This window comes from Polypterus senegalus, chromosome 12, assembly GCF_016835505.1.
Source record: "Polypterus senegalus isolate Bchr_013 chromosome 12, ASM1683550v1, whole genome shotgun sequence".
Classification (NCBI taxonomy): Eukaryota; Metazoa; Chordata; class Cladistia; order Polypteriformes; family Polypteridae; genus Polypterus; species Polypterus senegalus.
Genome location: NC_053165.1, coordinates 117,114,456 through 117,130,774, shown reverse-complemented (window position 1 = coordinate 117,130,774; position 16,319 = coordinate 117,114,456). Strand labels below are relative to the sequence as shown.

The following is a 16,319-nucleotide window of genomic DNA, read 5'->3' as shown; positions in this document are numbered from 1 at the left end:
GAAAGTAGTGATTTTGTTAGGTGACAATAAGCATAGAAGACACTGAATTATAAATGAATCACCTTTGCATTCTACAAATCTGAACATACCTCTAGTGTTCAAATATGACCATGGAGAAAATACACATTTAGTGGCCATATTTTAATTAGTGGCCATATTTTAAAAGTGAGTAGGAAGCATTGTAATGAATGAGCAGTGGAAGGTGCACTACAGCTCTTTAATTTTTGAATGATATGCAAAATTTACTCATATTGGTTGTATCTGAGAAATGTTGAACAAAACCTAGGCAAACAACACATCTGATAGGTCTCTTTAATGAATTTATAACAGATTGATCTGTGTAACAAGTAATAAGGACTTGCTGGAAAATGTAACAAACTGACCTAAAAATGCAGTGGGGTAAAGGTAAAATTAGCCCTGAATGGAAAAAAAACCTCAAGTACAAGATACATAAGAAATGTACTGGAAATTACATCCTGATGATAAAGAGTAAACCCATGTGTATCTTAAGCAAAAACAATCAGAAGGTCTTGAAGATGTGCATGCCACATCAACCAACCCCAGAGGTTCACCCCCTAATGGTATACGAGCGGTCAATTACTCCCTAAATTTTGAAAAAATGGGGATTAGTAATATAGGCATGTGGAGGGCTGTGTTATGCTATTTCAAAGTTGCAGAACATGAATATAATCTTACTGAAATTTCATTCTTTACCACTGGCCCTTGCCTTCTAAAACATATTCCAAAAAGGTAAAAAAGACATAACTAAGTCGGGTATCATTTTAGACTATTTCAAGGTCAGTGAAACAGATATGATGTTATTTTTCTATTATTTACTAGGGAATCTACTCCTCTCTATACCTTTATCAGAATGTGAAAAATGGCAAAGGTATATTACAATTGAGAATAATTAAGACTTTAAACATTTAAACTGAAGCACACATTTTTAAATTTCAAATATATGAAATAGCTGTTCTTATTATGTATTTCTACCTTATTAGGTAAATGATTACATTTCTTATTAACATCCTGAATTAAGTCAGCTTCCACTAATTCAAACATTTTCACTTTGTTATTATGGGATATTGGGTGTAGATGGAATGTTAAAAATGCAGATTTAATTTTAAATGGATAAACATGACAACACCTTTTACTGTAATAAAATTTGCAGAATGTGAAGGGGTCTAATTCCACATAATCCTGAATTTAAGTCAGTGAAGACCTTCTCGAACTTTCAATTTCTTTTTTATTTACAGTGCAATACTGGTAGGTTTTGATTACCCATGGCACATTTTCCCAATATCCTTTGAATACTAAGAAATGAGGTTGTAAAAATTACCATTACATCACATTTGTTAAATGTAATTCACACTTTTTATACTAGTTTTTGTTCATATTCAAAATAACATTTTTATTGTACATTATTGGCAATTTGCCTTCACACATTTCTGTGCTGTGTGATCACCATTTCTTATGTGCATGAGGGTGAAAAGGTCCTGAACGCTAACATTTATATGGAGTCAAGCGGGATGCCAGTGTAGATGCACTCCTCTAATGCATGCCTTCATTTGCCATGTGACATGAGCGTATTGTATTTTCTATTGCAACAAATTAATAAACAGTCAAACATTTAATAGAACGGATAATTCCCATTATAAAAACTACAGCTTGCAGGATGTTACATTCAAAAGCTGGAGTCCAAGTGAAAGTTGTACTTCTATACCCTTGTGACAAGCCTGCCTATGAAGTACACATCTACTGTAAGTATAATATCCATAAGGATATAAAAGCATCTTACCAATTGGGATTTTAGTAGTAAAATACTGTTTAATTTATTGGAAAGAAATCTATTTTTTATTTTTTTTTAACGTAGAACAAAAAGAAAACGTGGAAACAAAAACAACACATGGACAAACACTATACACAAATGGAAAGAAAACACGATGTAAATAAAAGGGTACCTGCACTGTGAAATTTTTAGCACCAGATTATGCATAATCTCTTAGAAACAGATTAAATGTGGCATCTGTCCACATGTCGGTATTATTTGCTGGAGGCACTAATTAAGGAGGGCTTACTTAATTTGGGTGCCTTTAGGTTGGGAGGGAACATATTTACAATCTATTAAAAACAGCAAACATGTCATCATAAGGAACAAAACCTAAAGCTACCATCATACTAACATGTAGGGGAACCTTTTTTAATCATTAAGTGTGAAAATCCATTAGCTGCATACAGTTATCACAATACATATATTTCATGTAAGCATTTGTCCCCATTCCCTTTTGTTGGCATACCCACCCACCAAAATAAAGAGTAACCATAGGGTAAATAAAAAGATACTTTAATAAACATTAAATACTAAACTAAATTAGTATAATCTGCACATTCTTCAATTACAACTAAATTTCATAAATAAAAAACAAATAATGCTATGTTTATTCAAAATATTCTATTTTGACATATTATATGTACATAAAATGTTCAAATACAAATCAGTTTAACCGCCACAATAATTATTTTGAAGTTCACTTTAAATGTTTATCTTTAATCTTGAGTTTTTGGCTACTGAAATAATAAAAAACATCCACACACACTCTGCAGTTCACACAAAATTATCTAGTCTATCCAACATAATTAAAGACTTTGAATTTAACCAGAAATTTTAGCTATCAACTGAAAATGTTACAAAAGAAAGAGAAACAAAAGCAATTATTTCAAACAAAATTTACACATAAACATACAATTTAAAAAAATATATCAGAGGTCACATTTAATATTCTAATTTAATAAGTACCATCGTTTTTGTAGCCAAACTGATGTTGCATTTAGTACCCATGATTCCATGAAGGTCAATAAATCAGAGTTGCCTATCTTTAGTACATTAGGCTTACAAAAAGAACCACAGTAGTTAAGTGTAATACTTCCAAAAATGCTTCTTCGTACAGACTGTATCTATAATACACTTTAAAAGAAATAACCTATTCAGATGTAATTTTTAATTAAGATTAACAGTTTAAATCTCTTTATCATTAATCATCTTTTTAGCAGCATATATAGATATGGGCTATTATCTTAGAAAATTGCCTTTTATAAATGAGTACAGCCCAAAATAGCAGCAATGAGAACATTTACTTAAACGCAAAATATCAATGTGCTTTAACACTTACTTAAATTCTAATAACAGGGCAACATAGTGAATTTATTTCCAATGATAAATACTGCATTAATGTAAGACATTTAAAAATGAGATTTGCTGAATTATCTATGAATTGTAATGGCTACAGGAAAAGAATATATGGGAGTTAATGAGAATTAATTTTTTTGTTCAAAAAAAGATCCAAAACATATATATATATATTTTTTAATGCAAAACATCACATGAACTCTTAATTCTTCATTTACTCTATATATGGTAGTATGATATGAGAAACAAATTTCTATACTTACATTTATTTTCAGCAATTATTGTGTTTACTAAATAGGAACAAGAAACCTTAAAGCATGTGCAAATGGTAAAAATATTTAACAGTAACATAAAAATGGCAACAAATTACATTAAAAACTCCATGACATGAAGAATGATTCAGGACACAAAAGGCTACATGATATTCCTTACAGAAACAAGTCTTAAAAAGTTCAGGTTACTGCAGGATGCAGCAATCAATAGTAAAGACATTATAATAATTTCAGTCATGCATAATGTCAATGAGTAGTGTTACTTTAGGGTTCAATGAACAAGAAATAAGGAGTGGCAGTTTATATTATGAAGTACCAATTCCAAAAATGTCTACTTTTGGAAATTATGAGGCAGTCAATCATTATCAACCATGGCAAATAAATTTAATAAGTAAACAAATTTATAGAGGTTTAAAAAAAAAAAAAAAAAACTCTGAAGAGAAACCAGCAGTATGTTTCATAAAGTGTGAAAAACACAGAGCACCACCTCAAAATACAATCAGTTTAGTATATGGTACCTGAACATGAGCTTTAAATCAAGCATTTGTTAAGTGCAAATCGACATTTTCTCTAGACAAGTACTGCCTTTTTTTTTTTTTTTTTAAAGAGAGATGAAAGAAACAAGCTTTTGCACTAGATTTTAGCAATCAAAGCAGATTTTAAGAAACCAAGGAAAACAAAAAGGTGACACTTTAATATAAACACTAAAATATAAACAAAAACAAACAGCCAATTAAGCAAACAGTATTGAAAGTGTAGATTTAGTCAAGGAGTCAGTAAACAGATTTATGTTTACCAAACAAAGTCCTAAACACATTTTATATAAAATCATTTTTCCCCCAGTTTATAAAAATGTCACTCTTCCGGATTATGTTTAAAAAAAATAAAACCAGAAAAATATTAGCTCATATAAAACTGCACATTTCTCAACAGCTGACGGTTTGTTTATGCCACTGTATAAAGCCCATAACCATAAAAAAATAATACTAGTTATATTCCAGACACAACCATGGCTTAAAAGACAAATGTTATATTGCCAGCAAAAAAAAAAAACAAAACAAAGATCATCTTAAAAAACAAACTTATTAAAAGTGCATGCATTATTTTTCATTTACTGTTTGGACCTATACACAAATACTAAGAAAAAAACCATACTGTCCATAAAACACTGAAAGTAATAGAAACAAAAATAAATAATTATATGAAATCAGTTGATTCTTTTTCAATTAGTACTGCAGATTGAATAAGTATTTTGTAAATTGAAACTGTCTAAAGTATCGCTTAAATACTGAATCAATGAATTAATAAATCTGTATAATATTAATGCTTCTTTAATGAATGTAATGGCTTTCAAATAGCTCCATCTTATATACAGAAGATATACCCTTTGGGAAGGTGGGGATTAAATGGTGAGGATTAGAACTGTCAGCACCAGTTCTCCAAAGTCATGTACTTAAGTATCTTCTTCACTGGAGAGATTACAGTTCATTTACCAGGTACTTCACTACCAAATTAGTAGATACCTGCAAAACCTACTGAGAACGCTATGATGGCAGTGGCAATTTACCCTTCTCATGTGTCCTAGTTACAATACTTGGCATCATTTTTCTTAAATGCAAAGGTTTATCTGGAATTATTGTAGTGAAATTGTTCTCCGTCACATCTGAAGTAACAGTGGAGGCAGTTGGCGACGTGGCTGCTGAAATCAAGGCTCCATTTTCTTGTATTTTGAAATATACAACATAGAACACTGGGAAAACAATTCCAATAATGAGCATAAGAAGGACTGCATTCCACCAAGGGATTCCCCAGTCTGCCCCATGATTGGCTGTAGTTTGGTTTTCTGCATTATTTGGCACTGTACTCAAAGTCTCAAAATCACTCTTTCCTGCAGTATCTGTGGAGTAAATAATTCTTTCGATATTTTTGTCTATTTCTTTAAAAAAGTTTGCGCACTTATTAGACTCAGACCTGTAGCTGTCAGTTGTAACCAAATCACTATCCAGAGAATTCCTTGTATCAATGTCAAGAACACAAGATGATGTAGCTCCTTTAGGATCCCTTAATTCTTGATTTGCCTCAGTTAAAAGCCCATGTTTCTTCACCGGGATTTTAATAGACTTCAAAGCAAACATATCTTGTTCTCGAATTAGATTGTTCACTCTTTTAATATCTGCAACCTACCGAGTAAGAAAATAAACATATTAAAAGAAAGATGTTCTTTAAAAATCTACTCTTTTTTTAAAAAACACCAATCTTCTCACTACAAAATACACACACGTATATTATATAGTATACACATATATTACAGCAAATTGTTAAAAGACATTGTGGTGTAGCGGGTCCACAGCTTAGATTGAAAAGGCCACTTTTTTTAAATAGATAATCGCTGCACTCATTGCTTAAAGAGGGGGGCGTGGTAGTGTGGCTTGAGAGGTTCCTGGGTGCTCGTGTTGCGGGCAGTCCTCACTTAAGTGCAGAGGTGACGAGTCATAATAATCCCCATAATAAATAGAAGTGCGAGCCGGAAGGGAAGGAAAACGGTAAAAGACTGGAGAGCAAGAGAGCAGAATTAGGGGTAGTGCAAGAGAATGGACAAGCCGGCCAGCTGAAGAAAACGAATGTCAGCGTGGTTGGGGGTCCCAGAAAGAGTGAGTGACTGGCACTCATGGGACGGATCATGCCCACTGAATGGGAGAGTGGGTACGATCGAGGAGGAGTCTGCCCTTGGGATCTGAGGGATGACCAAGTGCGAGAAGGAAGATGGGAGGACAACCGACCCCGAGCGGTCTAGCAGACGCTGGCCGATAGAGAGAGGACCGCACCGGCTGAAGTCTCGTCGGCTGAGCAAACCTTTAGTGAGCTGAAGAGGCTGGGAAGGAGCTGTGTCTGGCTGGTGTAGCTGCAATGATTGCTGCAGGTTTTAATTCTCGTGTTTTAGCCTTGTTTTAACCTTTTGGGATTTTTACCTTTACAAAGGATTATTTATTTAATGATCATTTGACTGCACTGCACTATTTATTTGAACACTTTTGCTTTTCGTTTATTTTTTAATAAAAGCACTTTCACAATTTTTTGCACCATCCCTTTGCTTCGTTGTGTCTCACTGTCCAGCTCATCCAAAGACATTACTGATGGCGTCAGGTCCAAGTGCTCCCAAACTGGAGATGAAAGCCTGGAGCAGAACCCGCATCGTCACAGACATGTTCATCAAAAAGCTCACATACAATGGGAATAGCGATATACTATCAAATAATATCACTTCTTTTCCTGAAATAGGAAGTTGTGAACAGAAATGGTGACAGCATAATGACATAGTGAATAGCATAATGCTAATATAGGCACAGGGCTTAGTGCATTGCAATGCAATTTGTAGTACTGATGACCATTAAAGACTTTTTTTGTGCACTCTACCAGAAATTCATCTTTCTGAACAAATGTGAGCAGACTGGGATAATATATTTAGTAAAAGGCCTGCATTCCACTCCAGTACAAATAGATAAACTCTAAGGAATAGTATTTATTTGACAAATACAGTTCCTTTAAATAATTACAAGTTTTGATCAAAACATGTATCTAAGATAAGAAATTAAATTCTAAATCTTAACCTGGTCAGCTTGACATGCACCTGCTGATTTTGCTAAATTGAGGGTTACAACCTGGTTAAATATAACTATTAAAAGATATACAGTAACAGCACACAGCAAACTACTACAAATGGCACAACACCCACTGTCACTGATGGATCAAGTGAAAGCAAGTTACCTTGCATCCATACTGAAGTGCTAACTTATTAAGATTATCGGCATCTGAAACATCACGTTCAAGCAAAAGCAGTTCCCCTCTTTTGTCTCTTGCCTGCTCTCTACTCCTGGTCCTGAGCTGCACAGTGTTGAACTCATCTTCTGATGACTCATCTGAATCTGCTTCCTCAGTCTTGAACAGATACAAGTTGCTATTCTGATGAGTTTGGATTTGCACTGGTGCCTGAAAAGGCCTTAGAAGAGAATCCTTTAGTCTAATCATGATAACATCACCTGCTGAGCAAAAAAGAAAAAAACAAAAGAATGAATTTTTTTACACAGGAAGAACAGTATAGTTTGTAAAATAAAACCTTCAGGTCAGACTGGGGTCATTAAATACTGACATTGATTACATAAATGGTCATAGGTTATGAGCTTCACTATTGTTCAGTTAAGCAATTAAACCTGAATTTATGGGTTATGACCAGCGTCATTCTCAAAGACTTCAAGGAAGTCAATGCTACAAACAAAAAGACTCCTACCTAAATTCCACTGCATCATACTGCAGTAATATCTTTGCGCAGTGATTTCAAACTTAAATCTGAATCACAACACATCTGAACCCGCTTAACCGAAAATTTAGAGAAAACCATCCTGGCCCTCTCTGAATTATTATTTATGCACAGCAGTACTGAAAGACATAATTTGATCAGCACGGACAACTTCTCCTTACATATGCAAAAGCATGAATAAAAATCTTGAATTGTGTTCTGAATACTTTTGGAGACATGAAACAATTTCCTCATTTTTCATTAGCCCTTGTATATTTAAAGTGGGTGATGTGGATTTAACAGTGTTTTTGGCACATGGGTACGAAAAAAAAAAACTTTGAAATGTAGCTTATAGACTCATACATTCTTTTGGACTTGTGCACATTACTTTAGTTCACCAAGGAGAATTCAGAAGCTATATTGATATTTTTCATACTACTTTGGAAGTCATCTCCAAAATATTAACAAAAAACAAGGCAAGTGGCAACAATGAATCTTTACATGAATTTCTTGTGTTATTGTCCGGATATATAAAATGAATAAACTGATGGACTTATATAAATATTTCCTGGCAGAACTATGCACAATGTCATAGTGATCACTGCTACAAATATACTCTCAGGGATTCAGACAGAAGCTTATTAACAACTAAACATGCAATGACCCTGTTGCCTGTAACTCTTAATGTTTACTGAAAAATAAGAGAACAAACAAAATCTGCATTTCCAAGGTCACACTTAAAACAGATAAATCAGTGGTATAAAGATATCTGAGCCATGCATGGAAATAACTGTATGATTGTGACAATGCATAAGTAACAAGTTATGAACAAAACTAATTACGAAAGGAACTTTTTTTGGAACTGTCGAACCAAAATACACACACGTTCTATGGGAAACATACATGTACATTCGAAATCTATTCATTTGTTTGGATGGTTTATAACGAGGTAGAATTTCTAAATAGAAACATTTGGTTCAACCGTACTTTCACGCCTGAGAAGAGACACTGAGGATATGTGAAGTTTTTGATTCGGTCCAGGTTGCTCACAAACTGGTAACAAATCAGCTTGACAGGTGCCTACGTGTATTGCTTGCTTGACGTGTACGTGAAACTATAAAGTAATACAATCTGACAGCATAACAGTATTATAATATTTCCATTAACACCAAAACAAACGAAAGTCAGTACGCAAGAAGAGCACGTCTTAAAAACACACAACAGATCTATTCGCACCAAAACAAAGTACCGCTAACGTTTAGACAAAACATTCACACGGAGAGAAGATAACAGAGACCTCTGCGTATATTCCGCTAGGAAAAAACTTATCTAAAAACTATTTTAAACCTCACTCACCACGTTCTGAAACCGCAAAGCAAACCCATTGTACTACAGAGACGACCGGCTCACACTAACCGGAAAGGCGGGACAACTAGAAAGAGATCGGGGTGAACACCATGCGCCAATCAAATCTTTAGAAGGCATACAGTCTTATCCAATCACCTGAGAGCATACGCTACTTGAGTGTTTCGAGATGGAGAGCTCATTCGAGTTTGGTTGACGCTTTCATCGCTGTACGTGTCAAGGCAATAAAAGAAAGGTTTAGGGTAACGGCGTATCTGTAAATCTCCAGCCATGGCGTATCGGGAAGCTCTAGACGTTCGCAACCTTTTTTTTTTAATATTGTTTTCTAATTCTTCAGTGTATACCCAGCACTTCTCGCATTATTAACTTTTCGGACAATACGCTCAGGTGTTAGATAAAACTATTTTGTTTTTTTTTCTTCCTGTATTTTGCAGTTTGACTAAAACGCGATAAATGGAAAACTATCGAGTATGAAAATCAATGCAAATTGTGGCTGTCGCCTTTTGGGTAATTTCACCTATTGGTATTGAACAAGTACGTGTATATGGTTAGAAGAAATGTTTGATTCACGTTCAACCATGTGTAATGCTTATACGTTTAAATTAATTATTATAAACTGGCCTTCCACTTAGCAAACAAGCGCAGTATGTATTATTACAAATACATCAGTTTACCCTGTTATCAAGTTCAGGTTCTTGAATGGCGGACGTTATTCATGTAGCATCAGGTGCCACGTGCCAGGCAGGAAAAAAAACTGGAGTGGTCAAGTGGCACATGCATTAAAACTTCATCAAGTTCAGGGACACATGGCCATTCAGAACAGTGTACTTCAAAGATGTCTGCATGGAACAGAAACACCATGATTATGCTTAATTCAGAAAACAGGAAACTAAAGAAGGGAAAGAGAACAGGAAGCGCATAGTAATAGTCAATCAAATCAGTTGCTATATTTGTAAAATAAAAATGCAATATGAGCAGCCTTAGTGACATTTCAAACAAGCATATTCTTTGTTAAAATAATAAGTACAGTATAAGCATAAATTGCTGAGACTTATGGAACTTATGTAGTGTTATGTAAATCATTTGGACTTTGGAGACTTTGCATCTAAAGACCCAACTGACAGTAGTTTTGCATACACAGGAATTTTAAACAGGCCTACATTTTACATTTTCTTGTCTGGCTGATACACTTACCCAAGGTGACTTACAACATTTATGATACAATCGGTTACAATTCTTTTTTGGCTTTTCCAGTTGGAGCACAGGCAGGTCAAGTGACTTACTCATAGTCACACAGTCCCAGTAACAAGATTTGAACCCACAACTTCAGGGGTTGAGGTCCAAAGCCTTAACCAGCACTCCATACTTTCTGCCTATTTTTAAACGTGCAGAGTACAGGCATTAATCATTTGTGTAAGGTGAGGAGGATTAAGCTACTTTTGACTTTATGTGGCAAAAGGTGTGCTTTAGGAATGGCTTACTTACAATAAAAGTTTGGGCCGTTGCTGTATTATGCAGGCCACTCTGACATTTCTCATTAAGACTCTTTTTGAGGTAAGTTTAAAGGAATGCTCCACCAGAAAGTATATATTTTTTAATGTTACCCCATGTAGTTTGTAGTGATCAGTGAATGAGAGGGAGAGACAGGTTTCCTGAATGGATATGTGAATTATGCAACACAATTAAGATTAGATTTTTTTTTTTTTTTGCATGGATGCTATTTATATTGGTCATCATTTTTCACATTGTTCACTATTAGGCAGAACAGGTCACCATTACTTTCTATTATTGCATAAGCTCTTTGATTTCTGTTCTGGATAAAAGCATGAGAGTAAAAGTTTTTCCTCACCAACACTTGAGTAAGTAACATTTTAAAAAATGTTATTTTTGGGTGTGCATCCCTTTAAGGTGTGAAATGTATTTTTTTTAATCTTAGAAAAGCAAATTTGGTTTTATTCATTAATTCTTAAAGATCATTCCAATCAAATCTGATCTATTAACTTAAAGGATATGATTGATTCAAGTCAATGTTATTTCTTCACAATGATATATATTAATTTTCCACATGAAATTTTTCATAAGTTTAAAAAAATATTTAAACTGTTCTTGTGTTTCAAAATGGAGGTGATGTGGCCAGACGTATGCTTTAAGTAAATTTCTAATAAACATTGCTTTGACATGAAATCGGACGATGCCATTCAATAAAGGTGTGTAAGGTAATATACAAGATGAGCCTTTGAACTGCTTTATGTGATCTTTTCACCTTATTATTTGAACATGGGCTGGTGGGATGCTTCATTTATTTATTTAAATGACTTTTCAAGTAATAGTGCATCTCAGGTCTATATTTTGTTGTTACGATTTATTATCAAATGTTTTGAAAATGCAGGTATATATTTTGTTCAAAAACAAGTTTAAGTCTTTATCTTATCTAAATTTTTTTCACTAAAGATAAAAACTTGTACAAATAAAACAGAAGTTTAAATAAGGAAAACTTTTGTGACAAGCAGCAAAGGTCCAAACAATTTACAAAATTATGAGTTTTGAGGATGACCCATTACCCTACTTCAGTATGATTTTATATTGTTAAATGTTTTCTCTTTAGCATGATTACAGGAGTCTTCATTTTAGAGCAGGAAGTCAGTACTTTGAGAGCTGTTTCAACTAATGCAATAATTTCATCACTTCCATTAGTTTTACTGCCCTGATACAAGAAATGTAGCTGCATATTTTAAATCCAGTCAGAGGCACTGGAATATATTACAGATACTACTGAGATTGTATAATTACATTTTAATTAATAGCAGCCATGTTTTGCATAAATATACAGCCATATGAAAATGTTTGGGAACCCTTCTCATCCTGCATTATAATTTACTCTGCTTTCAACAAAAAAGATAACAGTGGTATGTCTTTCATTTCCTAGGAACATCTGAGTACTGGAGTGTTTTCCGAACAAAGATTTTTAGTGAAGCAGTATTTAGTTGTATGAAATTAAATAAAATGTGAAAAACTGGCTGTGTAAATATTTGGGTACCCTTGTAATTTTGCTGATTTGAATGCATGTAACTACTCAATACTTGTTACTTGCAACACCAAATTAGTTGGATTAGCTCGTTAAGCCTTGAACTTCATAGACAGGTGTGTCCAATCATGAGAAAAGATACTTAAGGTGGTCAATTGCAAGTTGTGCTTCCCTTTGACTCTATTCTGAAGAGTGACAGCATGGGATCCTCAAAGCAACTCTCAAAAGATCTGAAAACAAAGATTGTTCAGTATCATGGTTTAGGGGAAGGCTACAAAAAGCTGTCTCAGAGGTTTAAACTGTCAGTTTCAACTGTAAGAAATGTAATCAGGAAATGGAAGGCCAAAGGCACAGTTGCTATTAAACCCAGGTCTGGCTGGCCAAGAAAAATACAGGAGCAGCATATGCGCAGGATTGTGAGAATGGTTACAGACAACCCACAGATCACCTCCACAGACTTGCAAGAACGTCTTGCTGCAGATGGTGTATCTGTACATCATTCTACAATTCAGCGCAATTTGCACAGAGAACTTCTGTATGGCAGGGTGATGAGAAAGAAGCCCTTTCTGCATACACGCCACAAACAGAGTCGTTTGTTGTATGCAAATGCTGATTTAGACAAGCCAGATTCATTTTGGAACAAAGTGCTTTGGACTGATGAGACAAAAATTGAGTTATTTGGTCATAACAAAAAGTGCTTTGCATGGTGGAAAAACACCTCATTCCAAGAAAAACACCTGCTACCTACTGTCAAATTTGGTGGACGTTCCATCACGCTGTGGGGCAGTGTGTCTAGTTCAGGGACTGGGGCCCTTGTTAAAGTCAAGGGTCAGATGAATTCAACCCAATATCAACAAATTCTTCAGGATAATGTTCAAGCATCAGTCACAAAGTTGAGGTTATGCAGGGGTTGGATATTCCAACAAGACAATGACCCCAAACACAGTTCGAAATCTACAAAGGCATTCATGCAGAGGAGAAGTACAATGTTCTGGAATGTCTGTTACAGTCCCCTGACTTGAATATCATCGAAAACCTATGGGATGATTTGAAGCAGGCTGTCCATGCTCGGCAGCCATCAAATTTAACTGAACTGAAGAGATTTTCTATGGAAGAATGGTGAAAATACCTCCATCCAGAATCCAGACATTCATCAAAGGCTATAGGAGGCGTCTAGAGGCTGTTATTTTTGCAAAAGGAGGCTCAACTAAGTATTGATGTAATATCTCTGTTGGGGTGCCTAAATTTATGTGCCAGTCTAATTTGGTTATGATGCATATTTCATATTTTCTGTTAATCCAATAAACTTAATGTCAATGCTGAAATACTACATTTTCCATAAGGCATGTCATATATTAAAAGGAAGTTGCTACTTTGGATTTTTGTTTATGATTGGCTGAGTTTTCAAAGAAGTAAGAGGGGTTCCCAAACGTTTTCATAGGACTGTACTTAGTGAGAAGTCAAGTAACATGACACATTTTATTGGCTAACTAAAAAGCCAATAAAAGGTGTCATTTTGCTTGACTTCTCACTATATTCATAATGGCTAACACGGTACAACACCCTAGTACTTTAAAAATACTTAGACATCATCTACACTAATTATCTACTGAACTGCATGCACAAAAGTCCTGCGTTAGAACTAACCTAACAATTTATAGCAATATGTTTTAACTAAACTTGTTAAAGTGGTTCAGTTAAAAGTGATTTCCACTACACAGATATGTAAAAATGAATACTCTACAATTAAAAATCAGTATTAAAATCTTGTTTTGTTAAAGAATTCATTTTTCCCCCCCAAGACAAAGTACCATTACTCAGCAGGCAGTCCATCAAATCACATGTACACTGTAATAGCTGCCTTATAGATGTAGATATTTACTATAAGTTTTCACAGTATTACATATTAAGAACAGTTTTAAGACATGGCACATGGAAATTAATTGTTACAAAAAACTAGTTAAATAATCACAAATAAAATACACTGATATCTTACTAAAAATGGCTTCAGATTGCATCAGTGGTTACAGCAGTTTCAGATGTGCTGGTGTCCTATTTTTTTTGAATTACATAGCACATGAGAGATGTGTCATTGGTGGCTTACTCTAAATGGTTTTGACTAGTGATGATGAGGTTTTGAATTTCTGCATTATTTTTTCACTCATTTGCAGTCTAATTTTTTCCAGAGTTACTTTCTGTCTAGTAGTGAGTACTTCTAGAACAGGCATTAGCACAATTAGTCCTAAAGTGAATGAATCCGGTTTAATAATGGCTGCAAATACTATTTGAAATAGTTTTCTGGCAAATTAGCCATTTTGCATGTCCATGCCCATCATGGCTCTAATGCCAGTAGAACAAATGACTCAAACTCAGATCCTGTTGGTTTCTGTTCCAGGCACTTTTTAAATTAGTAACCAATTTCTGCTGCTAATGAAACATACATTATTGTCTTGATTTTCATTGAATTCTTTTTTTAATATTCTGAAGTCTACACTATTTATTTTGTCTTAACTAGATGTCAGTTAACAAAACGTATAGAGAAAGTAAAAATTATTGGAAATATCTAATGTGTCAGAGTGAGTACACCGCCAGCAAGTATTGTCTTCTAATTATAAGATTGGGTTCAACGACAACCTAAAGCCATTCCAGGAACTGAGTCTGACACACCTGATCCAAAGGATTTTTGACATGGTACAGCTCACTACTTCTTCACTGTCAAATGCATCAAAAATCAATCAATTCAATTGTTATTGCTCTGTGTCACATACCATGTACAGTTTCTTTTGGTCTCCGAGTAAGATATTTGCCTTATAATTCAGTGAAGCTATGCTGTTATTTTCTTTGGAATTGCCTTCTGTGCTTTGTTAAAATGTGTACTTTATATAACTAGCTACATGTTTTAAAAAATGAATGAGCCATGCAAATGGCTTAAACTCAGGTTGGAAAGGAGAAACTGGATACATCACTCTTCACTTGATACATTGATTGTTGGACTAAAGACTAAAAAACACAGAGTAAATCCTGGAAAAAGTCAGAAAACTGGCTTTGGCTGTACAAAAGAGAATACTGACATTATCTGATTCTCCATGGGCTTCTTTCAGCTGTAGTTACTGACAGTTATTAATAAAACAAGCTGAGAACGCATTTTTACTGTGTTTTCCTTTTATTTATTTTGGGGATGCTTGTGGCTTGAAAAATCTTTTTAACATTTCTAATAATAGTTAAACAACTGCTGTTTTTAATGAGGTTATCATCCCCTTCTGTTTACATTTCACATAGACAGCTAGATAGTAGTCATAGAAAAATGTTGTGTACATTTTGAAACTAAAATGTTACCAAAAGCTAACATAAGGGAAAATAGATTCTCAGAATGTGTCAATCTTGTATATATTGTGACCAGTGTCAATGCTGGTTAGTTGCCCATAATGGTTGCCCTTAACCGTGGTGACTGTCGCTCATGTGCAGTTCTGTTTTTCCTCCTGCATAGTGCCACCAGTGGCATACTCTTACGCTCTTAACTGAGAGCTGTCTCTCTGTTAAACAGTAAACCTATTGCAAAGAAACACAGCTACCCTTCAGAAACTCCATCTTAAACAGTATTTCAATGAGAAACAAACAATTACTCGTCCTTTTTGCGAAATCAACTGCAGGCTTACCATGCAACATGCTTCTCGCACAGGGTTTAGAACATTTAAAAGACCGAGCCTTGGCCATCCTAACAGCTCACTCTCCTGTCCTCTCTCCCTTAGACTGCATCTGCTCCATTCACTACTTCTGAGCTGCTGAACCCGCTTGATGAGGAGGACTTTGTTTTGACCTGGAGATGGGAGCTGGACCACCACATTTGACAGCCACAACTTGTGTACTTTTGTGCTGTTGGCAAACCCCCTCTGAATAAAGTCTTGTACCTGCCAGTTCAGCAATAAATGTTTTGTTTCTTGGAAGCCTGTTCCCTTTTTCAGTCTCTTGTGCAACTTTGTGACCCAAGCTTGACAATATGTTGTGCTAACTTAGTGGCCAGAACTTATGAAAAATTTCACACATCCAAAAATCAAGATGGTCATGTTAGAATTGCGTTAGATAACAGAGATAAAAAGGAAAGGAAAACCAGCAGGAGTTTAATAGTGCAGTGCAAGAGAACAGTGAAGAAAACAAAGGTTTTGCAAAAAGAGGAAT

At 34.8% G+C, this 16,319-nt stretch overlaps 1 protein-coding gene and 1 long non-coding RNA gene across 3 annotated transcripts; one reads left to right on the top strand and one right to left on the bottom strand.

Moving 5' to 3' along the window:
* Window positions 1-2,328: 2,328 nt before the first annotated feature.
* lysmd4 (LysM, putative peptidoglycan-binding, domain containing 4) lies at window positions 2,329-9,181 on the bottom strand. Of its 2 annotated transcripts, none has more exons than XM_039773296.1 (3): window positions 9,110-9,181; window positions 7,225-7,496; window positions 2,329-5,639 (listed from the first exon to the last, which is right to left on the bottom strand). In XM_039773296.1, the coding sequence occupies exons 2-3, from the start codon at window positions 7,483-7,485 to the stop codon at window positions 5,004-5,006; spliced, it is 897 nt and encodes a 298-aa protein (XP_039629230.1). In that variant the 5' UTR covers window positions 7,486-7,496; window positions 9,110-9,181; the 3' UTR covers window positions 2,329-5,003. The 2 variants fall into 2 exon arrangements, with proteins under 2 accessions (XP_039629230.1, XP_039629229.1); XM_039773295.1 differs by having other exon boundaries at window positions 7,225-7,499; window positions 9,110-9,163.
* Window positions 9,182-9,294: 113 nt separating this feature from the next.
* Window positions 9,295-16,082, top strand: LOC120540906. Its single transcript, XR_005635894.1, has 3 exons — window positions 9,295-9,327; window positions 9,553-9,652; window positions 15,893-16,082. It is a non-coding gene; the product is annotated as an uncharacterized LOC120540906 (long non-coding RNA).
* Window positions 16,083-16,319: the final 237 nt, after the last annotated feature.